Source organism: Tursiops truncatus, chromosome 12, assembly GCF_011762595.2.
Source record: "Tursiops truncatus isolate mTurTru1 chromosome 12, mTurTru1.mat.Y, whole genome shotgun sequence".
Classification (NCBI taxonomy): domain Eukaryota; kingdom Metazoa; phylum Chordata; class Mammalia; order Artiodactyla; family Delphinidae; genus Tursiops; species Tursiops truncatus.
Genome location: NC_047045.1, coordinates 53,616,307 through 53,642,981, shown reverse-complemented (window position 1 = coordinate 53,642,981; position 26,675 = coordinate 53,616,307). Strand labels below are relative to the sequence as shown.

The window sequence follows — 26,675 nt, the reverse complement described above, 5'->3', positions numbered from 1 at the left end:
TGATTGTTTGAGATCTCCTCTCCTACAAACATGCCATTTCACAGCTTTCTTTGATTAGCAACATGTTCTCAAAAATAAACTCTCATCTCCGTATCTAGATACTTAAAAAGAAAATATATTAGCCACATATAATTAAAAATATATTAAACTATAGACTTTTCATTAATATTAACTTAGTGGCTCTCTACGACTCTTAATTCCATAATTTGAGGTCCATGTGTTTCTATAAAAAGTGCCATAGACATAAACATCTAGCACAGCACTGTCTAATATGGTAGCCACTAACTAGTCACCTGTGGTTACTAAATGTAATAAAAATTAAATAAAAATTTTAAATTCAGTTCTTCAGTTACAAGAGTCATATTTTAAGAACTCAATAGACGCATGTGCTAGTGGGTACTGTATTGAACAATACAAGTATAGAACACTTGTGTCATCAGACAGTACTGGACAGTGCTGACCTAGAGCTGACTCAACAGAGAGCCCTATCAGCAAGAGACTAGAGGAAAGACTGAAGACAGAAATCGTTTCATATTTAAAGCTTACTGAGTATGTGCATAGAATACGTCTACAAGGGTATAACAAAAAATTTGTAAAGTGAGTTTCCAGCTAAAGAAAGGTAGTAGCTGTGGGGAAAGAGAGAGTAAGAAAAATTACTTTCTGCTTCTCTTTTATATATTTTGGATCTTAAACCATGTACAACATCTAGTCCCCCCCCCCCAAATTTTTTTAAGTATTTAGTCTTTGAAGTCTCCTTCCTACAATAATTTAACACATATATTGTCACATTTTTAAAATTGAGTTTTACTTTTTAAAAAAGATTATTACGAAAAGTTTGAAAGAGCTTTCTTCTAACAGCAACTACTATTGAGTTGACTAATGAACCAGGCACTGTGTTATGTACTTTATAAATATTATCCTATCCTCACAAAAGGCCAAGGAGGTAGGCAATCTTATCTTACAGATAAGAAATGGAAGGCTGAGAAAAATTAGGGCCACTTTGCAAGGTCACAGGGCTTGGTTAAGTTGTGGAACAGGAATTCACAATGGCCACAGGGCCTCCAGGATCTCTCCTAAAGGTGTTATGGCATATATATATTTTGACTTTAAAATAAAATCCACTGGACTTTGGAAATTCTCTGAACTATTTGAGGGAGAATGGTTTGGCAACCTGGTAGGCTTCAATGGAGAACATGCTCACAGGAAGGAAAGAGGTTCTGGGCTTGGCTGTCTGACAATCAGTTGTGACCTTCTTTGGAAATAAGATAAACTCTCCAGGACTTCTAAGGTAAACAAAAGCAAGAGGCTGACATGATTTTCAAGGTCCTGTCTGCTTCTAACAGTTGGCTGAGCTTAGGAAATGTGCTAAAGCTATTTTTGAGGTTAAAAAAAAAACCTTTTAAATCCAAACTAAACCTTCCTAAGAGTCTGCACTTTCCTGTGCTCCCTCACATCTGATTACATCTTCCACTGCAGAGCTTCCAGCCCTGGGAAAATCCAGAGGTTAAGAAAGAACACCCTTCATATACAAAGGATGTTTAAAAAAAAAAAAAAAGGCAAAGAAGCTCTGCTCTACAATTTGAGCTAATATCTCCATGAAGAAAAGTAGAAAATGTCAAAACTGAGCAGCCATGGAGGCAATATAATCTTCTTTTTCTTTTACCGTTTTTTTTTAAGTGTTTTCATTTTTTAATTTTCTTAAGCATACCCCTTGGTGTCTCATTTCATCCAGTTACAGGTAAAGAGGGGATGAGGGCTTCCCTGGTGGCACAGTGGCTGAGAGTCCGCCTGCCGATGCAGGGGACGCGGATTCGTGCCCCGGTCTGGGAGGATCCCGCATGCCTCGGAGCGGCTGGGCCCGTGAGCCATGGCCGCTGAACCTGCGCGTCTGGAGCCTGTGCTCCGCAGCGGGAGAGGCCACAGCAGTGAGAGGCCCGTGTACCGCAAAAAAAAAAAAAAAAAAAAGAGGGGATGAGATTTGGTCTGTGGAACTCCAGAGAACATATTAATGAGCAAGAGGAAGTCACAGAAAAATAAACATTAGTTCAATATAACTTTCTAACAGAGCAATCCAATAGTGGAACTGGCTGTTTCACCAAGAAGGGAACTCCCCGTCACTGGAAGTATTCAAGCAGGTCAGGTCCAAGTTGTGACCTCCCAAACTGCATGTAATAGCCTTGCATATTTTTTATTGGAATATAATTGACATATTATATTAGCTTCAGGTGTACAACATAATGACTCAATATATGTATATATTATGAAATGACCACCATAATAAGTCTAGTTAACATCCATCACCACACATAGCCACAAATTTTTTTTTCTTGTGATAAGAACTTTTAAGATCTACTCTCTTAGTAACTTGCAAATATACAATCCAGTATTATTAACTATAGTCACCATGCTGTACATTATATCCCCAGAACTTATTTTATAACTAGATATTTGTGTCTTTTGACCACCTTCACCCATTTCACCCACCCCCCAATACAGTCTTCTTTAATACAAATATTTCTCCTCAAAATTGCTTCTGTACGGAAATAAGAGTATTAACATAAAAGATGTAGATGTAATATTATTTCATTTAAAAAGTTATAGAACAGTATTATAGTATGACCCTATTTTTGTGAAATAAAACAAAAAATAAAAGAAAACCCTCCAAGACCAACAACTATTCCATTTAGCTATATATGTACATAGGTTTAGATATATAGGTATGGGAAAATGGTTGGTCAATGGGGAAAGAGAGAAGAGGGGTAACTTTTACTTTACACTTACGTAATTTGGTGTTGAATTTTTTTATACAGCAAGCATATATATTAATTTTGTAATTATAAGGCAAATACATTTTAAAAAACTAAGCATCTATAGCTATGACAACATTTTGCTAAATCTCATTCAGAGGTATATTCTTTTTTCTGAATCCAGCTATCACAGTAAATTGCTGCACTGCAACCCCAATCCCCTTCTTTATCAAGGCGGAGCTGGTCTGTGGCCCTCAGGGGACGTTCTCTTAGTTCTTGATCTTGGCTGTTCCACTGCAACCTTGTCGTTGTACTGTTCTGACCTTCAGAGTCTTGGCTGTTTTTTCCCGGTTGCCTAAACCAGACTCTTGCCATTTCCAGACTCAGGGGAATGGGTGTTGCCACCGAGTAAGTTTGGCCTGTGAGCCAGAAACATCTGTGTTTGAACCCTCATTCTTTATTAGGTATGCATCTTCAGGCAAGTTACTAAATCTCAACTCGGGTTCCTTATCTGTGAAAGGGAAACAACGGCCTCAGATGGGGTTTTCTGATGATTAAACTAAGTAGTACACGGACAGCTTACCTGTACTATTAAACTCAACCTGTGCCTGGCTCCCAGTAAGAGCTCAATAACCAGATGTTCCTACTTGGTTGTGCCACTGTTGTTGTCACTACTTGGGGATCTCTCAAGATCCAAGAAAATGAGGTAACATATAAAAAGAGTATAACACAACAAAGATGTCTGAGAGATTCCAGACATTATTCTTCTCACTGTACATAAATATTAACTTTAGTTAACTGTGCTATGAATTTAGACACCAGCACGAAGCTATTTATTATTTCTAGGAGAACATCGCTTCTGGTGTTCCATTTCATTTTGTGATTTCACAAATGGAAGGTCAGTCTTCCGTTTCCACTGCAAATTCCCAACTGGGATAAATGCCAAATAAAATCAAACTTCAAGCCGGGGGCGGGGGGGAATCATTGAAAAACAAAACGAAACAGAACACTCACCTAATGAAAATTCTCTCTTGGAATTATGATCAAATAAAACCAAAAAGTTCAGGAGTAATCCCTGGGAAAATCTGTAGATGTACCTGATTCTAGTGCCACCCTTTGAAATGTGCATTCATTTTTCTCATTTAGTCTAATTTTGATCATGAAATCCCCCTCTCCCCCAGGAGAATTCATCAGTTCAAATGGAAAAACTCTGGTTCCATAGAACCAACACAGTTAGAAAATGAAATCCTTTGGCTTTGAGTTCACTAACCAGCAATACAGCCATCCAGATGAACACAGGTAACAGAATTTCCCTTGGCCTCAAGAAACAACTGCGTTCCAACAAAGACTGCTAAACAGAATGCCAATCAGGGACACACCACAAAATTTTCCCTTTTCTAGGATTTCTTTGTGCTATTATAACAGTGGTGGAATCAGCAGATCTGAGGGGACTCTGGTAATCAAAGTGCAGGTGCCAGGAGTGGACATAAACAAATTGTCACACTTTCAGAGAAGGCTTGGGGGGGGGGTGGCTTCATAAGGGACATTTCAGAGAACCTTACACGCTCCCCCCAGTACCAGGATGACAATGGTACTGCCACAAAATGGATGCCTACTGTGTAGAATGTTTGCCTTGTATTTACGAAACAAGACAGGCTTTTGTTGCATATATAGAGTGCCCGTGTGGGAGTCTGGTTCCCTTTTCCAAAAATCAGGATGCTGAGTCACAACCTGAAAAAGTTACATGGGAATCAATACGTACGGACAACAGCATATATCTCAGCCATAAACTGAGAAAGGGAACCAGAAAAGGGAACTTGCTCTGGGAGATAAGAGAATTGCATTCTGCTAAGAGTAATCGGCAAAGTCCTGTAAATATAATATTTAAATATTAGGAATTTTACTGCTTATCAGTCAAGAATAAGCTGATAAACACAGCAATACAGAAATTAACCAAAATCTGCAAACAGAAATGTTAAGAAATGACTACGTATTTGGCAGTTTTTAAATTCCCTTTTGCTTTATAATGGTATTATGTATGTAGTTTATTTAACTTAATATCATCAAATCAACTAGCTGTATTAGCTTCCTACCGCTGCTGTCACAAATTACCACAAACTTGGTAGTTTAAAACAACACACACATATTCTCTTACAGTTCTGAAGGTCAGAAGTCCAAACTCAGTCACGGGGCCACACTACCTGCAGACACTCTTTCCTTGCCTTCTCCAGCTGCTAGAGTTGTATCCCTTGTGGCCCCTTCTCCCATCTTCAAAGCCAGCAGCACAGTTTCTCATTTCACTGTCACACATGCTTCTCTGCAGTCAAATCTCCCTCTGCCTCCTTCTTATATGAACACTGAGATTGCATTCAGAAGCCAACCTGGATAATCCAGGATAATCTCCCCATCTCAAGAGCCTTAACCTAATCTTATCTTCAAGGTCTTTTAGGCAGAGAAGGTAACACTCCCAGGTCTAAGGATTAGAAGCTGGATATCTTTGGGGGTCATTATTCAGTCTACCACACTGGCTAAATTAGCTTTTGCGTCACAAATAATTGTAAACTGAGCAGCATATCACTGTAGTGTCTTAGTTTCCCATGTCTAAATCATTTCTGCATCTATGCAATGTGTTGTCTACGTTACTTGAAAAAGTTCACTCCTGTCAGTGACCGGCAGTAAGCAAATATTTCTCAAGAAAAAACAAAAAGTTTACTCAGGACCATCTTGAAATCTAAAGGTGCAATGAAAATACCACAAACACGAGCTCTCATTTTATGTTGGGTGACTGCAAAACAGCCTCTTGGAGGTGGAGATATTGGAAGGAAAATTTTTACCAGTCAGGATTTTTAAGGAGTTCATCTCATTTTCATATCTGATTTCTTTAATCTTCACTGAAAACAGGTATTCATTCTTTATGACCAAAGCCAAGAAGTCCTCCAAATACTTTTTTTTCTTTTACTAGAGCCCCTTAGCATGCCCAGAAATCTTTTTTTTTAAGTCAGTTAACTATTTTTTAAAATATCTTTTACTCAGAATGAATCATATGCTCAGACTCCCCAGTGACATTTACAGAAAAGAGCATTGGGATATATACTTCAATGACATATACATCTCAGCATAACAGCAACATATTTCAGGGACACAATTCTTCTGGAGAAACAGAAAATTTTGATTTATTGAAGCCACTTAAGCAAAACAAGCAACTAATTAAAGAATACTACTCTGAAAATTTTCAAGCTGAAATACGAAGATGCCAGGGATCTTGTTCTCAGATTTTAACCTAAATCCCTGTTAACTGCTTAAACTACAGAAACATGAAGAAAAGTCAGGCTGAAAAAAGACAATCCTGAAAAGAAATCAGTTTAGTATATAAATTAACATTTTCTTGAAGGCCTAGTGAGTGAAACACAACATTTATGATCAGCAGAAATGGCCTGCTTACAGAAAACAGTTATGAGTGGCATAATATTATAATATGCTCTAACTCAACTTCTCTCACCCTTCCAACTTTTAAAATATATTCTAATAATTTTTAACTGCTTTTTTTTTTTTTTGCGGTATGCAGGCCTCTCACTGTTGTGGCCTCTCCCGTTGCGGAGCACAGGCTCCGGACGCACAGGCTCAGCGGCCATGGCCCACGGGCCCAGCCGCTCCGCGGCATGTGGGATCTTCCCGGACCGGGGCACGAACCCGTGTCCCCTGCATCGGCAGGTGGACTCTCAACCACTGAGCCACCAGGGAAGCCCTTAACTGCTTTTAAACAAGTTAGACACACACATATCCTTTTATGATAATGTTATTTCAATGTCATAAACTAGACACAGGATCATAACTCCTCCCATTATAGGTACTTTCAGAAAGAATAACCTTATATCAGGCATGACATTTTTTGAATTATTTTGGCAGATGCCCATAATTTAGTTGGCTTACATCCAGTATGTAGATGTATTTCTTCCAATTAATATATACTGGTCATGTCCTTGGGAAGTGACATTGCTCAAAAATAAAATTCAGGAAATGGGACACTAGTAATACCTACTTTGAAATCTTTCCCTACTGAAATTAGTGTTGAACTCTGGAGTAATTCATTTGTGTATAAGGGTGAAACAAAATAGATTTTGGAAGAAAAAGTCTGGCCTTGCTTTCATGTATCTGAGGGCCCATCTCTAGGGTGATGATCTTCCAACCACAGCAGTCTTGGTCAGGGTCTTCAAAAAACCTCATCCGTGGTTGTCTCTCAAGTATACTAGTTTGCTTGTAACCAACCAAAATAAACACCTGTGGTTTAATAAAAAATAATATTTGATCTTTTTCTTCCTTTGGTTTCTGGCACAGAGTTCCCAGAACATTTGGTGTCTCCTGAGTGATGAGAATGTCTCTGTATACTAATGAGATGACTCTGGTATGTGTGGGGAGGAGGGGTAGGGAGTGAGGGGGCCTAGATAGCTTCAAGATAGGGGTTGGTCACCAGAAACACCAAGGCTTGATTAGAAGCTTGGAACTTTCAGCCCCACCCCTAGACCTTGAGAGAGAGGACAGAGGGGAGGGGCTAGAGATTCACTTCAATCACCAATGGCCAATGATTCAATCAATCGTGCCTACCCCGTGAAACCTCCGTGAAAGCCCTTAAATGACAGAGTTCAGAGAACTTCCAGGGTTGGTGAACAAATCAATGTTCTAGGAGGGTGGCACACCCAGAGAGCACATGGAAGCTCTGTTCTCCCCACCCACATACTTTGCCCTATGCTTCTCTTCCATTGGGCTGTTCCTGAGTTATATCCTTTATAATAAGCTCGTAAATGTAAATAAAGTGTTTTCCTGAGTCCTGTGAGTCATTCCAGTGAATGAGTAGGGGATCATGGGAACCAAATTCATAGCCAAGTTGGCTGTATGTATGGGTTGACTCGGGATGCGGAACTTACAAGGAGCATCTGGGGTGAGGGCAGTCTTGAGAAACTGAGCCCTTAAACCTGTGTAGTCTGACATTTACTCAGAGCTGTTAGTGAGAGAATTGAATTGAATGGTTGGACACCCAGCTGGTATTGGAGAATCCAAGAATACCAGATGCTAGACTTTGCCAAAGAACCAACCTTGAGCACAGCAGAGAAGATGGAGGTGAGACTGATAAAGACTTGTGTGAAAAACATGCAGGCTCCCCCTTCCTCTGATGAGAGTTGAATGATTGAACACCTGCTGGCAAGTCCTGCTTGGCCCACAAGCACTTTCTAAAAATCCAAATGACCTAATGGTGAGCATTTAAAATGGGGACATTTTACATTAAAATCCAGATTTCAGGCTGACCTTGAAGAATTAGAAGACACATAGCACTGGACTAGAGCCCCACATGGCAAAACAGGATGGAGCAGAGCGAGAGCAGCCTCCCTCCTCTGAGAGGGCATGTGCCGTGCAGTCACCAGTCTCTTCCATCCAAGCAGCACCTCCACGCCCAAGGCTGACAGCTACCACGTAGCATCCACTCGTTTACATCACTGCTTTGGTTCCTAAGGTCACTGTTTGCATTTTTTGCTACAGACAACATAAAGTTTTATTCTTAGGTCAATTCAGATCATCAGGAACCTGCAGTCTTGGACTGTACTGTGTTGGCCTACTGCAGAATGTCTTTAAGTCACGTTTTGGCTTCATATCCTCTCTTTTCACTCATAGTAACTGCAGTAAATTGCTCTTATGGATGTTAAAGACACTACCACTAAATTTTTAGTGTTCCTTTTATCTAGGATGTGAATCCTATGTAATTTCAGAATTAAAGGCTAGGAAGGGCTTTGTCACCTGGGGAACTGGTGTGCTCCACTCATGATTAGGGAGAACTATGGAAAGGAGTCCCTTTATATCACTAACCATGAAGTAGTCATCCCTCGGTATACATGGGGGATTGGTTTAGGACCTGCAGCCAGATACCAAAATTCATGGATGTTCAAGTCCCATAGTCAGCCCTCCATATCGGCTAGTTCTGCATCCATGGCTTCAACCAACCCCGGATCCTATATTAAGCTTTTGATCCACAGTTGGGTGAATCCAGGGATGCAGAATCTGCAGATTCCGAAAGCTGACTGTATTTATTGGAAAAAAAAAAAAAATCTGCATATAAGTGGACTGAGGGACTGAGCAGTTAAAACCCATGTTGTTCTATGGTCAACTGTAATTCTGAGTCAACTATACAACTAATAACAGGCCATTTAGTGTTCTATTTTTCATCTCAATTTATATGTTCCCTAGCCTGGACTTTCAGTTTTTAATTAGTATTTTACAATTTTTTTATAAGGGTAACACAGAGAAAATATATGAATATGTGGATAATTGCAACCTCATTCCTTGTGCTACCTCCTAAGGGAAACTCTGGGTTTGATTCTCAGCTTTTTCCCCTTTCCCTAGTTCTGGGCTTATTGACACAAATGTGAGAAATAAATTAGCAGGAGGAGAGAAGTGGAGAAGAATATACAATGAGAGAGGAAATAGAAGAAAAGATATCGGGACTTCCCTGGTGGCGCAGTAGTTAGGAATCTGCCTGCCAACGCAGGGGACACGGGTTCGAGCCCTGGTCCAGGAGGACCCCACATGCCGCAGAGCAACTAGACCCGTGCGCCACAACTACTGAGCCTGTGCTCTAGAGCCCGCGAGCCACAACTGCTGAGCCTGCGTGCCACAACTACTGAAGCCCGTGCGCCTAGAGCCCGTGCTCCGCAGCAAGAGAAATCACCACAATGAGAGGCCCACGCACTGCAACGAAGAGTGGCCCCCGCTCGCTGCAGCTAGAGAAAGCCCGCATGCAGCAACGAAGACCCAATGCAGCCAAAAATAAATAAATAAAAACAAATAGATTAATTAATTTTTTTAAAAAAAAGAAGAAAAATACCTAAAAATGAAGGTGGAAAGAAGGAGAAAGGTAAGGACTGACTGGATTTGAGGAGACCCTTTGTGTAGGTTTCAAGACAGAGAAAGTTTGGGGAGATAGCTGACAGCCATGTAAAAGTTCAGAGAGATGGGCAAAGAGGATTTTTTTAAAGTTCTATTACATATAATGCATTTACTCCCCTTTTGGATGTTTTCTGAGAGGTGAAGTAAGTATTTGAATTATTTTCAATTATTTTCACTGTCATACTTATTTCTTTGAATATGACTTAATGCTGGGACTGGACCACAACAAGTCTGCTTATATATATGGGTTACATAAATGTAGTTTTTATAAGGTGCCTCAAATCTCTATGGAATAAGGTGGGGCATGAATGAATGAATGAACAGATAAGAAATAAACAAACTTCAGTGCTGCAATGATAAAGCAGGCTAATTATAAGTTATCTATGTCAAATTCCACAAATCGTTAAAATCCTTGAATCCCAGCATGTCACATAGACTAAAAGGGACTAATACCACAGTGAAGTTGCTTGATACCCTTACAATGACAGAAATCAAACTCTGCCCAAAACCAATGTACTAATTTAAAGAATATAAGGTGCTCTGAGGGGGACAACTACCCTGAAACCTAACAACTCCCTCACCACTCAAACACCTGCCCATTTCCCCAGATAAAGAGAAATGGACTTTTCCATCATTAACTCTTCTTCATACTTAATATGTCACTTGGCACACAGAAACAAAATTCATTATATGCCATTAACTGAGTAATCAAACCACCTTCTACAAGAGCAGTCTTTACCAAGAAACTTTCACTTTGATTTTATTACATTTTCTTTTTGATTTTTTAATAGTAGTTGATAAAAGGCAAGGTAATTTCATACAGATTTGCATTTGTTTATGTAGTTTTCGTTGTTCTGATCTGAGAAATTCCTTTTAATTTCCGTACACATTATGGAACTCTTTTACACCTTTATAATATTGGAATAATAGTCATCCAAATTTCCTGTGGATTTCCATGTTCCTGTGTTAGGCCATAAAAAACTCAGCTGGACTTTATTCTGGCTGAGATTGAAGAAGCTTCTGAACAAAACCAAAATATAATGATAACAATATTTCATAAGATGAGGGAAAATAAATATGTTTTTAACTATCACTGAGATGCTCTGCAGGGAGTATACTAGTTGCAGTTCAAATGAAAGTCAAGCAAAGGAAAGTTTCATTGCTGTTTATATGGATTAGCACAAAGAAGCCCCAATCAGTAAAAAGCAAGGCTCAATATTTAACCCATGTATTACACATTACAATTTCACAGCAACACGGGCAAAAACTAAAATTCAGCATTTATCAACTATTATATCCTTAGTAAATCTATTATACACACAAAAAATAAGGAGTTCTTCATCAATATATATTAATTCCTCTATATTCAGATATTGTTTAGAGGACTTGTGATGTTAAAGCACTAAACTGAGTTTTCAAAATTCTACATAAAGCTGTCACAATATTAAAGATTCTAAAATGGTAAAATAATAATAATTTAAAATAATTACCTAAGCTAATAAAAAATTTATCTTTTCCATCTTGTTTTCCAAGAAGCACAAATCATAAAATTTCAGGTAGGAAAGCTCCTTAAAAGTCATCTCACTGAATTATCTATCCAGTGATGGGATTAACAATTATATTTACAGACCCTTTCCAAACACTCCAGTGCCTAGAAATTCACCAAGACGCAACATATATCATTCTTCTTTTTAAAACTCAACTCCAGTGCCTAGTTCAGTATCTGATACACTATAGATAATTGTAGTAGACTTTTGTTGACCTCCCTACAATCTGTTCCTCCTTGTTTTGCCATCAAGGACCAGTTTTCAATAAATATACCCTTCCTCCACTTTTAATACCGTATCTGGGTAGGGTTCCACCCCAGCTCTAGGGATGAAAAACACAGTTGGTCCTTGAACAATATTAAGTTTGAACTGCACAGGTCCACTTACATGGGGATTGTTTTCAAGAGGTAACACTACAGTACTACATGATCTGAGGTTGGTTGAATCTGTGGATGCAGAACCATGGACACATCAGAACTGCAGATATGGAGAGCCAACTATAAATTATATGTGGGTTTTTGACTATATGGAAGGTTAGCACCCATAACTCCTGTGTTGGTCAAGGGTCAACTGTATTTAACCCAGGCCAATCAAAGCACCAAGGCTCCTCCTGCACAGCTGCCCAGAACCAGCACATGATCGAAGCTGGTCCAATCAGAGTGAACCTCAGGTCTCACGTGAACTACAGGTAACACACTCACTTTGCCTACTGTTACACAGGGGAGATCCTGTGTTGTCAGTGTTTATCAAGTAAATCCTGGGAAGGAAGACAAAAGAATGGAAGAGCTTATATACAGAGAAACTGAGTCATGACAACATTATTTGGGGCCCAAATCAAGGTATTCTTTAAGTCAAATCTAAAATCTATCTCAGGACTTTTTAACTTATGGGTGCCAGTAAATCTCCCAACTCCTTTCCCCCTAAGCTGGTTTGATCTGTTTTCTGTTACTTGACACCACCCACCCCTCAAAAAGAGAGTTCAGACTATTGTGTAAATTTACATGTGAGTGACTCCAAAATGTGGACCGTCTGAGCTGGGGTTGGATAGCAGCTGGGAAGTTCGCCATTTTTGTCATGTGACAATAAAATGGATGCTGTATGCTAAAACTAGATCATGTGTCTATCAGGACTGCATCATTAGGGGACTTAAGAGAATTTTTAGGATTCTAGAGTAAACTGTCTACTTATTTAGCCTTCAGTAAGGTCTTCCAAAAAGAGACCAGTTTGGGCTGTAACTGATCTGCTGAAAGTAGAGCCAGATGAAAATACAATTTCACGAAGAGAAAACCTTTGTTTGCGGCTAAGGTGTGGTGACCTAGAGTCTTGCAGAGGTGGGAAAGCCAAATTATCTGCCCCAAACTAAAGTCAGTACAAGGAAAGTAGGGGGCTTCACTATTCTTTTTTTTTTTTTTAAGTCTTTATTGAATTTGTTACAATATTGCTTCTGTTTTATGTTTTGGTTTTTTTGGCCATGAGGCATGTGGGATCTTAGCTCCCTGACCAGGGATGGAACCCGCACCCCCTGCATTGGAAGGTAAGGTGTTAACCACTGGACCAGCCAGGGAGGGACTTCACTATTCTGAGATGAGGATTTGTGAGAAGCTGATCTTCCTCAGGCCCCTTACCTCCAGTTATTCCCTCTGCCAGACACACGTGATGATGGCCCCATTGCACAAATGCAGCAGAAATACAGCCCAGGGCTCCTAAGAAGGAAATCAATAGTGCCTCCCCAGCTCAGGTCACTGGTTTTCACTGCCCTGAAGCACAGACCCAGAGGGTAGTGCTACTCTCAAGACTAAGGAGATGGGCTGAGTACCAGCCCACAGCTGAGAGACCAAAATTCTCAAGCCAAATTCTATCTTCATCCAAAGACCGTGGCTCCGCCAAGGCTATGGTTCTGGTTTCCAGCCATGGTGTTTGGCCAATGAAAACAGAATGAAAGCCTGCTAAATTTTTTAATGGAATTGTATTGCCAGGAAAAAAAACCCTGATTTGTCAAACAAAATGGATTTGTAACTGCTCAACTCCCAAACGAATCCCTCGATCCCCAAATCTATGCCATCAGAAGATGGCTACTAGAGAAGTCCGGCTCCCAGAAGGTTCCTCCTCCAAGCTGTCAAAACAGTGGATGAGAGTAAGCGGCTCTGAGCAGAACTGGGGCTGCCCAGGGAACTGATCCGCCACCAGAGCAGCAGAACCTGCCCCCTGGCCGAGTACAGCACACCGCTGGCCACCGTGCGCGCCTTCCCAGGTTGCCTTTCCCAAACCAGAGTTTTCTTATTTTTATTTTTGTTTTTTTCCAAATGGGAGTTTTCACTTAGGGAGACTCTAAGCTGGACAACTACATGAGCCCTTTCCCACCCAGGAAGGTGTGGGGCTGGAGCTGAGGCAGTCTGCTTGTCACCACATAATGAGGGTTTGGAGCCACCCCTGGCAGCTCCCTGTGGGGTCCACGAATGGAGAGGAAACAGCTGAGAGATATAGTGTATGAACCCACTTAGTGCCCTGTCTACTCTTGGAGATTTTTTTTCCCACTTGCATGAAAAGGAACACTAAACAATGATGACTTACAAGTAAATCAACGGCATCTATAAAGTTCTGCGTGAGACTGAATGCCATATTCCACCTCTGAAGTTTCTATCCATTGGTTTGACTTCCCGCTTGCACCAGAGAACTGAGATTTCTGCTCCTTGTGGCAGGCCTTTCAACATGTGAGACAGAGAGCACACCCACGCCTCACACCAAGTTTTTTTTCTTCTTCTGACTAAACACCTCCAGTCTTTTCCATTTCTCTTCACACAAGATACGCGTATGCTCCTACTATGCTCATTGCTCTCAAACGAACACAGTTCAGTGCCTGCAGAATCTCATCTGGGCCTGGGCAGGCAGGCATGGAATCTTCTATCCTCTCGTCAGGGTGATACTAGCTGCTTAGGGCTGTCACAGCACACTGTCCAGTGTGGAACAGCCTCTTAGAAAATACTGGTGACTGGATGGATGGTAAAGGAGGAAGGGAAAAAGAAAGGAAGGAGAGAAAGAAGAAAGAAAAATAAGAAAGACATAAAATGAGGAGAGACAAAAAAGACAGGAAAAGAGAAGGAAGGAAGGGGGAGGGAGAAACTTAACAGACCAAGACATCCCCAAGTAGCAACTTTTAAAAGCATGTGTTTTACAGCAGTGGTAACATCCTATGAAAAACACTGCTTGTAGCCGCATAGCACAGGGAGATCAGCTCGGTGCTTTGTGACACCTAGAGGGGTGGGAGGGAGGTGCAAGAGGGAAGAGATATGGGGACATATGTATATGTATAACTGATTCACTTTGTTACAAAGCAGAAACTAACACACCATTGTAAAGCAATTATACTCCAATAAAGATGTTAAAAAATAAATAAATAAAATTAAAAAAAAAACACTGCTTGTGGGAGTGCAAACTGGGACAAAATTTTTGGAGGGCAATTTGGAGTAATTATTGAAATTTTAACTGTACATAGGCTTTGATGACTGCTAGGAGTTTATTCTACAGAAATATTTGCACAAAAACACAAAAGATATGTATAAAATGCCATTCAATGCAACAATGTAATAGCAAAAACATGGAGCCATCATGGAAAGATGTCTATATTACATATAGCATTAAGTTTTCAAAAAGGAAGCTACAGCAAGTAAGAGAAAACATGATTATATATGCATGAATATTTCTGAAAGGATAGGCGTGATTCTATCACCCAGGTTACCTTTGAGGAACAGAAATTGCAGACGAGAGGGGGAAAGAAGAAGGTCAGAGGACTTTAAAAGTCATGTGTGCTATACTCTTTTATACTGTTTGAATTTCTTATTGTTACCACTTACTGCTGTTTCAAATCATGAAAAAATGGTGAACAGGGAACTCTGCTCAGTACTCTGTAATGACCTACACGGGAACAGAATCTAAAAAAAGAGTGGATATATGTATATGTATAACTGATTCACTTTTCTGTACAGCAGAAACTAACACAACATTGTAAATCAACTATACTCCAATAAAAATTAATTTAAACAAAAAAAAATTTTAAAAGGGTGAGGCTCTGCAATTAGTCAAAACCATATTTTCTCAATTACTCTTCTGTTCCTCTAGTCCCTATTTCTCGTTCTAACAAGAATAATGCTTCAGTGTGCAGTGCCCTTGACCAGTTAGGATACCAAGCTTGGTGGCACAGGTGAATTACACACTCATCCCAGCGACACTGCAGTCACAGAGCAGCTGGCGTCAGGAAATGCTCCACGCAGGGTGCAGCAGTGATGGGGCCAGCAGAGGCTGGGGGCTGTGAGGCCCCAGGAGACGATTTCTAATTCTGGTCTCATCTGACCCTTCAGCTGCAATCAACACTACTGACCAGACGTTTTCTGGCCTTCTTGACACCACCGCCTCTTGGTGTGGAGGGGTCTCTCCATCTCAAACCCCCTTGTGCTTGTGTACAGGAGGAAGGCCGCCGGCGACAAGGAGGTGGTGCCCAGGTGAACACTGATGAGATCAGAGAGACTGGCAGAGGCTGGGACACACAGGCCTTCTACCAGAATAAGGAGTTTAGAGTTTATTTCAAGGGTTATGAAAAGCCACTGGAAGATTCAGTGCAGAGAATGAGATGATCTGATTTGTGTTTTAAAAGTTTTTCTCGGGGGCTTCCCTGGTGGCACAGTGGTTGAGAGTCCGCCTGCTGATGCAGGGGACACGGGTTCGTGCCCCGGTCCGGGAGGATCCCACATGCCGCGGAGCGGCTGGGCCCGTGAGCCATGGCCGCTGAGCCTGCGCGTCCGGAGCCTGTGCTCAGCAACTGGAGAGGCCACAACAGTGAGAGGCTCGCGTACCGCAAAAAAAAAAAAAAAAGTTTTTCTCTGGCTCCTACATGAAGAATGGGTTGTAAAGGGCAAGGATGGAAGTGAGGAGTTCAGTTAAAGGCTATGGCAGCTATCCAGAAGAGAGGTGATGGGAATTAGGAGATGAAGTGGACGGATTTAGGTTATGTTCTGAAGGTAAAGTCCACAGGGCTTGCTAAAGGATTAGGTGTGGAAAGTGAGGGAAAGAAGGTTAAAACTGACTCCTAGATTTTTGGCTTAAGCTAATGGGAAGCCGTGCTTACTGTGATGGGGAAGATGAGGGACGGAGCAGGTTTGGGACTTGTCTCCCCACACTGTCTTCTCAGAAGACTCACTGCCCATGCTTCCATTTTTATTCCCAAACTCCTGACTCTCCACTTTATACCTGCAGTTCAGGATTATGCTCCGAGCTTCTTCCCTGTGGATCCAATCACCTACTCCACTTTTCTATGCACTCTTCACAGCACACCAAACTCAAGATGACCAAAACTGAGCCTGAAAGTTGCCTCCCCAAATCCTGGTTTCCCTGAGGTGAAACTTACCATTATGTACTTACTGGAGTACATACCACTATTCATTAAGCTATTTACATAGAAACCTGGACCCTGGATTCTGCTCCATTTCGATCTCCACACTCCACCGTTGCTACTTCCTACTGATTTTACCTTCCTTCTACCTTTACACAAGCTCTCCCTCTACCGAGAATGCATCCCATCACCCTTTAGCTACCTCATCCCTATCACCCCTCAGAGGTCAGGTCAAACATTACTTCCTCAAGAAGGCCTTCCCTGATCCTCAGACTTGGTTACGTCTCCCAGCTATAGACTCTCTGCTGCCATCTATCAATACTTTCTCTTTGCAGCACTTAGCAATAGTGTAACTGAGTAATTATTTCAATTAGCTGTTTAATAGCTGGCTCCCCCATTAGAATGTAAACTTCATGAGATAAAGGACAGTGTCTGTTTTAGTTATCACTGAAGGCTCAGTGCTTTGCACAGTATCCAGGCTATACAACAGAACCAAAATATACATTTGTGGAATGAGTGAATGAATGAATGAAAATTCCCTAACTAGCCACTAGCTGACCCTGGTTAAATAACAACCTCTCAAGGCTCAGTAACTCATCTCTACCAAGAAGTTAGCTTAAGTGGTTTTTAAGGTATTTTTTAGCCCTAAATGTCTATAAAAATAAAAAACTAAGTAAATAAATATAAACCATATGGAGATTCATTATTCAGAAAATAAAAAGTCTTCATTATGTTTTTTTGAAATGTCTTAAAATTTTCTTACAGCTGCAGAGGACTATTTTATGTCCACATGTATTTAATAAGTATTATTTATATCAATATTTTTAAGTCACTTTAGTTATATCTAGTGATTTCAGATAAGCGTTTCATGACAGCTCGCTTTCCATGGTTAAAGCCAAACAGGTTTGTTTATTAAAAACAAAAATAAGCCACCCACAAGTTCCTTTGAATACTCTCCCACTGTGTATCAAAGTACATCTTATTTTAAAGATTCCTTATCGTTTCTCGATAATCTGCCTACCAAATATTTTTGCATGCATTATGATTTTTAAAAAACAATGAAAACTTCACAGCTTAACATGACAGTTTTTTTTTTTTTAAGGGCCATTATTATTTCTCAGAGGAAACAATTTTGTAGAACCAACAAAAAGGAAGGAAGAAACAGAGGGAAAGAGGCCCTGCTTATGCTAGCGACCGCTCTATAATTTCTCTACAGGAAGAAGCGGGGGGCAGAAATGAGTTTTAGAAAGCTTAAGGAAGACTTGGGGACTTGTGTTAAAGCTGCATCTTTTATTAGGACCATACGTTTCTCTGGGGTGGCATGGAGGAGTACTGACGGCAGTGGCATGAGGGAGGATGCTAAAGCCCCCAGAGCATCCTGCCTCCACCCAGACTGACACCAAAGGCCTGCCCCACTTACTTCTTCTAAGCGTTTTAGTTGTCTGCCTAGACAACTAAATAGTTTATGTGTCTGTGCGTGATCTTCACTATAAGCACATTTGTCTTTCCTGGTTTCTGCTTCTTCCTTAATTTATCATTTTCTCCACAATGAGGTCAAACTATGAGAATCACTTAAAATTTATGACCTCGAATTAATAAGTCACTAAATTTCTAGGACCAACAGTTTTACTCTATGGTCACATAGATTGGAGCAAAATTTTATCTTGAAAAAATTAGTTTCATTAAACACAATGTCTAGAAGTTGGAAAATAATTTAGATAAGATGCAAGAAAAAAAGTTATTCAGGGGCTCCAGAGAGAAACTGAAGCTAGTAACAGAATTTTGGTGGGCAGAACATGTGGCAGGGGAGAGAGCAGGCTCAGAGACCATGCCACATTGGGGACACAGGATGATGACATCACACTGGTGTGAGATCTGGACCAACCTGGCTGTGGAAAACAACAGAAGCTTCTGAGATCCTAGCTGTCCTTCATGAGTCCTGCCAAAGAACTTCCCACTCATAGCAGCACTTCCCTAGGAGGTAAACTTGGTGCTGTGTTTCATTATACCTGGTTGTGAATTCTGAGTAGCCCATCAGCCAAAGCTGATTTTAAAAACTCAATTTCTAAGTCGGAAAGACAATGACAAATACCATACGATATCACTTATATGTGGAATCTAAAATATGATACAAATAAACATATCTATGAAACAGGAACAGACTCACATAGAGAACAGACTTATGGTTGCCAAGGGGGAGGGGGGTGGGAGAGGGAAAGATTGGGACTTTGGGATTAGCAGATGCAAACCAGTATATACAGGATGGATAAACAACAAGATCCTACTGTATAGCACAGGGTATATTCAATACCTTGTGATAAACCATAATGGAGAAGGATATGAAAAGAATATATGTATAACTGAGTCACTTTGCTGTACAGCAGAAACTAACATTACATTGTAAATGAACTATGCTTCAATAAAATTTTAAAAATTAATATTAAAAAAATTAGAGGGGCTTCCCTGGTGGCGCAGTGGTTGAGGGTCCACCTGCCAGTGTGGGGGACGTGGGTTTGTGCCCCGGCCCAGGAGGATCCCACATGCCGCGGAGCGGCTGGGCCCATGAGCCATGGCCGCTGGGCCTGAGCGTCCGGAGCCTGTGCTCTGCAGGGGGTGAGGCCACGGCAGTGAGAGGCCCGCGTACCGCAAAAAAAAAAAAAATTAGAAACTCAACTTCTGAGCATCTTTGGTACCCTAGACCTTCATGGGCCATAAATGAAGCCTCTTTACTGACCAATGACAAATGGGACTTGTTAAAACTAATTGGTTGTGGGCTTATGGACTCATTCTTCCTCTCCAGAATTCAAACTTCAATCCTTCATTAGCATTAACAATGAATTCGTGTGTGATTTCTTACCTAGCAAGTAATAAAGTAATTCAGTGCTTGTTTTATTGATTGCTATAATAGTTAAAAGAGAAAGAGTAAAGTACTGGAGGCTCCCTGTAAGGGAGGGGGGTTTGAAAGCAACCAAAATTTGACCAGGTTGTGTTAGTTAGGACAAAGTGGCAGAGAACCTCCTAACAATTATCAAAACCATCAGTCAAGAGGAACTTGTCCAGACACATGGTCAAGGGATTGATCCACAATGGAAAAAAACTGAAATGATTCTCTAGTGACTTGGAAGTTCTGGGTAGGAATCTTGTGGATTTGGGTCTTCAACGATGTTTTCCTCTTACCTTTCAGCTGAAGATTGTGACTGTAAATCAAAAGGAAGATATCTAAGTATACAGTAGGTAGTGCAAGACAACTCACCCAAATGATCTAAGGAAATCTCTCTCAGTGTCCCAGTCACACGCAATCTCATATGCACTTTCATGTGACCATGCATCTACCCAGTCTTCCCTCCTTCATTCTCTCTTTATGGTATCTGAAGACAGCCCAATGTCACCTCTTTGACGATGATGCCCAAGCTCCTTTGGACAGTCACTTCTTTTGCCCCACACTCATAGCACTTGGCAGTCACACCAGTTCCAGTATTTATCCCATTGTTACTACCTTATAAGCATCCTGTTATTACACCAGACCGTGCATTCTTACAAATGTTTCCTGAGGGAAAGGACAGATGGGTACGACTTCAAGGCCACAGTCTAAAAGGGAAATGGCTCAAGAGGCATACGTTCTTTCAAAACAATTCTGCCAACTCCATCACAGATGAGCCTGTTGGAGAGGCAAAGCAGAAAGCACCTCCAGAAACAAATGTTTCCTGATGAGCCCATGTTTCCAACGGGCATGAATATGGGATGGCAGAAAGGCACGTAATGAAACTCAAACAAAAGCAAAACACAAATGACACAAACCTCTAAGAACAACAATGGACAGCTGAAGATCTGCATGAATAGAAGTTTGTAAACAATGCAACGGAAAAAGTAACAAGGAAATTCTATGGATGTTGAGATGATGAGAAGCAATAGGCCCACTGCCTATGGCACCCAGGATGAAGTTAACTTACAAGAGAGATAAAGTGGATCTAGTCCAATCCTATTTTGCAGCTCTATCAAACAGACTAGGTGGGCTTCCCTGGTGGCGCAGTGGTTGAGAGTCCACCTGCCGATGCAGGGGACGCGGGTTCGTGCCCCGGTCCGGGAAGATCCCACATGCCGCGGAGCAGCTGGGCCCGTGAGCCATGGCTGCTGAGCCTGCGCGTCCGGAGCCTGTGCTCCGCAATGGGAGAGGCCACAGCAGTGAGAGGCCCGCGTACCACAAAACAAACAAACAAAAAAAAAAAAACAGACTCGGTAAAAAACTAAAAAGCACAGAGCATCCATGGCTAAGAAGAAAATGAAATCCAGGATGAAGTCTCTAGCCCTATAAGAAGCAACTCCTTGAGTGGTAGAACCATTACCAGTAAGAATCACGGAAAAAGATTAAAAGAAAAAAAAAATCCTGGTTAAAAAGAAAAACAACACAGATTCTGGAAATGACACACTAAAAGCAGCTTGATACCAACTCCCAAAAAACAAACTGACAGATATCAGACAAATCATTTGTGATTGCTTAAAGATGAATTATTGGCTGCCTGGAGCCACCACTGGTATGCTAAAATGAGTGAATACAAACTAAAATAATTATCTTTTTAATAGGGCTGCTAGATTTGGCATATTGATGGGCAAGTCACAGGAGGCGGTATATGAAGATTTCACTAAGGCTCTTGAAAATGTCTGTTGCTACCTTCTTAAAAGTAAGATGGAAATAGCCGAGCTAGAGAATTTGGTTAAGCAAACTTAGAGAAAATTGATTTACAGCAAGTAGAAAGACTTAAAGATAATTATTTAACTACTAATGGTAGTAGTTAAATAATGAATACGCCAGACTGCATAAAGCTCTCCAATCCAGCATTTTTATCAACTACTTGGATAAGGACGTAGAAGGCATGCTGTTCAGGCTGTGTAATTTGGCCCAAGCTGGAAAAGGACAGCAAATAGGTTTGATGTTGAAAATCAGGCTTCAAACTTCCTGGTAACTGAATAATGAATGGAAAACAAGATAAAATTAAAATTACAATTCACAAGGAAAAACACTCTTTTCCCTCAGTGTGAGTATGATTGTCAACAAACTAAGGAAATATGATGCTGTATTAACAAAAGTAAGGATAACAAGTAATATTCCTACAAATACATTATTCAAGACCATACCAAGATGGTGAAGAATCTGAAAACTATTTTATGTGAAGAGATTTAGAAACTTAGGATAGTCAGCCTGGAAAAGAAAAGGTTGAGAGAGAATATGATGTTATCTTCAAATACATGCGATGAGAATATACGAAAGAAGGATTTTATTTATTTTGTGTGGATCCTAAGTAACTGGGAATGAGAGGAATAAGTTGAAAGGAAATAAATTTTAACTAAAAATTAAAAAACAACTGTCTACTAACAAGAGCTTTTCAAGCAAGAAACAAGTAGCCTTGGGAGTCCCTGGGACATTCCTCTGGCTGGAAAAACTCAAATCCAGGCTGGAAAAGGCCTATTTGTCAGATGCAGCGGAGTTTCCGGCCATGGCTTGGTAGCCCAGATGACCTTTGTCTTTCAACTAAAAGATTTTATGTTTCTGAACTTAGACGTGGTGCCTGTAGTAAGATGAGGAGTGGAAGAAAAGGAGATATCACGTTTATATAAACTTGACACTTATTTAAGGAAATGCTGTCTTTTTCTGATCTCTCAAGCACTTCTTTCAAGCCTCCAGGACATTACCTAGTTACTATATTACCTGGTGCTTCTACATGCCAGACCTACTCTCAAGAGAGGGGCTGAAGTTTCTCATACGATGCGCCTATAAAAGAAACTGTGTACTAAAAGAAAGTCATGGAGACACATTAGATTTCTGAATGCAGGAAAAGAAATTTCCCAGCTGTTATCCAAGTCATACAGACTCTCCACTGCACATTATTACTTACTAGCAGGAAGATTTGCTAGTGCCTCGCTTTCTGTACACAGAAGAGGATACTTCAACAGGCCCAACCAGCCCTTCTCATCAAACTTACTGTCCATCAAGTTCCTATACAGATGTTACTGCCCACAGCATAAAGATTAGCATTTTTCATTTAAAACAGACATGAACAATTGATGCTCACCTACAACAGAATAATTGTATTAAAACATTAATATTTTAAAATTCAGTCACTTTTAGTTTATTTTTAAATTCATATTGGTAAAAAAAAAAAAAAAGTTAATACCACCAAGGTACTCTAATTCCAAGCTGGTACATCTGTTTCTTAAATTAATACCCAAAGGTTCTATAAACTTAAACACTTTGGAATTCTCCAACTACCTTTGGATATATACCCCAAAGAGGGCACATTCTAATAAATTATTTAAGTAACTGTTAAAAAACCTTTTATGGAAAAATTTCTATAAAGTTTTCAATGGAGATATTAAAACTGAACATTTCTATTATGGAACAGATTTATTCTATTTTTATATTATACTTGGAGGGTGCTATGGGGGTAGTGGTTCATGAAGGCTTTGGAGTAGGACACAAGAAGGAAGAATTCCCGGCTCCATTACTTGTTAGCTGTATAACTTGGGAAGTCACTAAACCACTCTGAGCCTGTTTCCTCATCCGTCAAAATGAGGAAAATACCATCATCTAGCCCAGGGGTTGTCCTGAGATTTAAACGAGGTCAAATCTGCAAAGCTCCTGGCACACAGTGAGCGATCAGCAAAGGAGAGGGTGGTATCATCAATATAGGCAATAAAGTCCTTATAGACCCTGGATGGACAGAGTACAGGCGACCTGGTGTGGCTTATCTCCTGCTTTATTGCTTTGCTAATATTCTCATGACGTTACACAAGAGTCAGTCATTAAGTTAGCCTCTGTGAGGGACCGCCCTGTCTGAATGATCATATCCATTACCTGACAGACATGCTCAAATAGCTTCTCTTCCTCCTCCATCTTCAAAAACGTACTCTTCCTTGACCTCCACATCTCCCTCCTGCCATGGCCCTAATTTTTGGCTTCGCTTCCCAGACAAGTTCCGAGAAGAACTGCCCAGAAGCTCTGCTTCCACTCCCTTATTCCCCATTTACATTAAACTGGCTTCTCCCATCATGGTACTGAAACTGCTTTTATTCAAATCATCAATGACTTCCAAGTGGCCAAACTTAATGGATACTTTTCAGTCCACATCTCAATTTACCACTCTCTGCTTTCAAAACTTCTGATCATTCTCTCCTTCTTCAAATGCTTGCTCTGTTCTCCTGACTACCGTGATTCCACTTCTGCTTTATTTCATCCTACTAGATCACTATATGTTGGGTTTACCCAATTCTGTTCCCCATTCCTTCTGTTCTCTTTTCACTTTACACTCTCCCTACATGATCTCATCCATTCCTATGGCTGGGGCCAACAACTCTTCAATTTCTATCTCAGCCCAGACCATTCTGTTTTCACTCCAGATTCACATACCCAATTAATTGTACATACAATGGTTCTATGGTCTCATAGACATCTCAAACTTAACACATCCAAACTTAAAGTCTTGAGATTCCCTCTCAAAATTGTTACTTTTCTAGTTTTCCCATTTCATGTCATGGCATCTCCATCCATGCTTAATCCTTATTCCCAAACATCACCAACAAGGCCCTGAACGACCTGCCCCAGATTACTCTCCACGCGGCTGGGCCCGTGAGCCATGGCCGCTGAGCCTGCGCGTCCGGAGCCTGTACTCCGCAACGGGAGAGGCCACAACAGTGAGAGGCCCGCGTACCGCAAAAATAAATAAATAAATAAATAAATAAACAGGAAAGGGCTTCGCTGGTGGCGCAGTGGTTGAGAGTCCGCCTGCCGATGCGGGGGATGCGGGTTCATGCCCTGGTCCGGGAGGATCCCACATGCCGCGGAGTGGCTGGGCCTGTGAGCCATGGCTGCTGGACCTGCGCGTCCGGAGCCCGTGCTCCGCACCAGGAAAGGCCACAGCAGTGAGAAGCCCGCGTACCGAAAAAAAAAAAAAATAAAATAAAATAAACAGGAAGGTAAAGATTATATAGATTAGGTTTATAACTCAATCAATTTTATAATTTTAAGTTTTCAATGACCTGTTAAGACAGTGCAAATTTCACTTAAAGATAAATACATGTGTTTATAACATTTCTTTTATTTAAAAAATCCATATACTCTTATAAAAGAAAAATTATGTTTTCATATATATAATGTGGACATATTACTCATTTTTACATTTAAAATACATCTACTCTTATAAAAGAAAAAATATCCTGAAATCCTGATTACATAAGCTCAGAGTTGCAGTTAAAAAAAAATCAAATTTCTCTCAGTATCTAGTGAAAGCAGTTGATTTAGCAAAGTAAAAGGAATTATCCCCCACTTAAAAAAAATGATGGAGCCATTGAAATGGAGATGGCTCAGTCCCCAATGACCTCACCAGCATCTGCTTCAATTACCTTCTGAAAATGAAATAACCAAATTACCATTCAGCTTTCTGCTGTGCTAACAAAATTAATCTGAAATATCGAAATTCATCTGCTTTAAATTATGTATTACACAACTTCTAAACCCAAATCTCTTCAAGCTCTAAACTGTGAAGAACAAGCACCAAGGCTGTCATAATCAACAGGAACATTTTCACATACACAGGAAAAGTTAATGGAAAGATTGATGACCTAGCTCAAATCATCCATGACAGTAATGTGATTCAAATCATGCCACCTAAAAAGCAGGATCAGTCCATTTGGAATCTATTCTGCTTCGTACAACAGATGTGTTCTTGAACATGTATGTGCAAACTGTATTTTAAATGCCACAGAGTGATTTAGAAATATAATTAGGTTTCATGGCTGCTTTTTTTCTAAGTATAGAAAGAATATCTTAAGCACGGATAACTGGCCTCTAACCATTTCCTAAGTTCACAGGATCATATTTTGGCCATCTAGTTTGTCAAGTATTCCATAAGTACATTAATAAATACCATTTTAAAATTGTGATGTACTCCATAGCCTTGTTTTCTGGTTCTTCTATATGTACATCACACCCTCTGTTCACACCTAAAGAAATCTTGTCTCAAAACCACCAAGCTACATTTCTCATTTCAGTACATGATATATCCACCTCAAAGTCACCTTTGATTCTTCTCCAAGTGAAATCAGTTGCACGGTTCTAGTAATGGAACCATTAAGAAAAGCCCTCGGGCTTCCCTGGTGGCGCAGTGGTTGAGAATCTGCCTGCTAATGCGGGGGACACGGGTTCGAGCCCTGGTCTGGGAGGATCCCACATGCCGCGGAGCGGCTGGGCCCGTGAGCCACAACTGCTGAGCCTGCGCGTCTGGAGCCTGTGCTACACAACAAGAGAGGCCGAGATAGTGAGGGGCCCGTGTACCGCGATGAAGAGTGGCCCCCACTTGCCACAACTAGAGAAAGCCCTCGCACAGAAACGAAGACCCAACACAGCCAAAATAAATAAATTAATTAATAAAAACTCCTACCCCCAACATCTTCTTTAAAAAAAAAAAAAAGCCCTCCTTGCTCTCCAGCACCTTCTGCCTCAGCAGATGCTAGATCACGTCTTGCTTTGGGAAGAGATCCAGGCCCCCCAATCCAACTAACATTTTCCCTTCTCATCCATAGGACACTCAGATTCATGCTCTGTGGTGCTGACTCATCTGTCTGTTTTATTTGGTGCCGAATCACATTTGCAAACCATAGGCCACCCTACATCTTGCCCAGTCTCTTTAAACCTGGCCCACTATCCTTTTCAATACTGTTTTCATTTACGTGTGAGAAGCAAAAAGCTAAAACAAGTAGGCAAGCCTGCGGCATGTTCACTGGCATAATATACCACAAAATGAGTACAGAAAAAAAAATGGGACATTAACCATTTTGGTTATGCAAACTTTATTTAAAATAGTAAATGAAGGAAGAGGGAAGTAAAAATGCATGAACACATGCCCTGTGACACAAGCACCAGGTAATCGTCTTTACAACAGAAGTGACCAAGCTGGAAGATTTTCACCTGTTAGGGCCTCCAACTCTGACTTAGAGAAGAAATAATAGGGGAATCCTTGATATACCTCCAAACTACAGAGGAAGGTCAGGAGATTGCTGACTTTTTCACTGGTA

General features: G+C 40.7%; 1 protein-coding gene across 5 annotated transcripts in view; it reads right to left on the bottom strand.

Annotated features, from left to right (window-relative positions):
- Nucleotides 1-26,675, bottom strand: part of NCOA7 (nuclear receptor coactivator 7) — a 143,831-nt gene that overhangs the window by 82,543 nt on the left and 34,613 nt on the right. For 3 of the 5 annotated variants that reach the window (XM_033867683.2, XM_073789564.1, XM_073789563.1), the window contains exon 2: nucleotides 19,788-19,807. The exons of 1 other annotated variant lie outside the window; for it this stretch is intronic. Coding sequence is in view for 1 of the 4 variants with exons in the window: in XM_019951687.3 (XP_019807246.1) it covers nucleotides 8,049-8,146 (98 nt within the window). In the remaining 3 variants the exon portion in view is untranslated. Of the gene's footprint in view, nucleotides 1-8,048; nucleotides 8,261-19,787; nucleotides 19,808-26,675 lie in introns of those variants that run through there. One more of the 5 variants, XM_019951687.3, reaches the window with a different exon arrangement.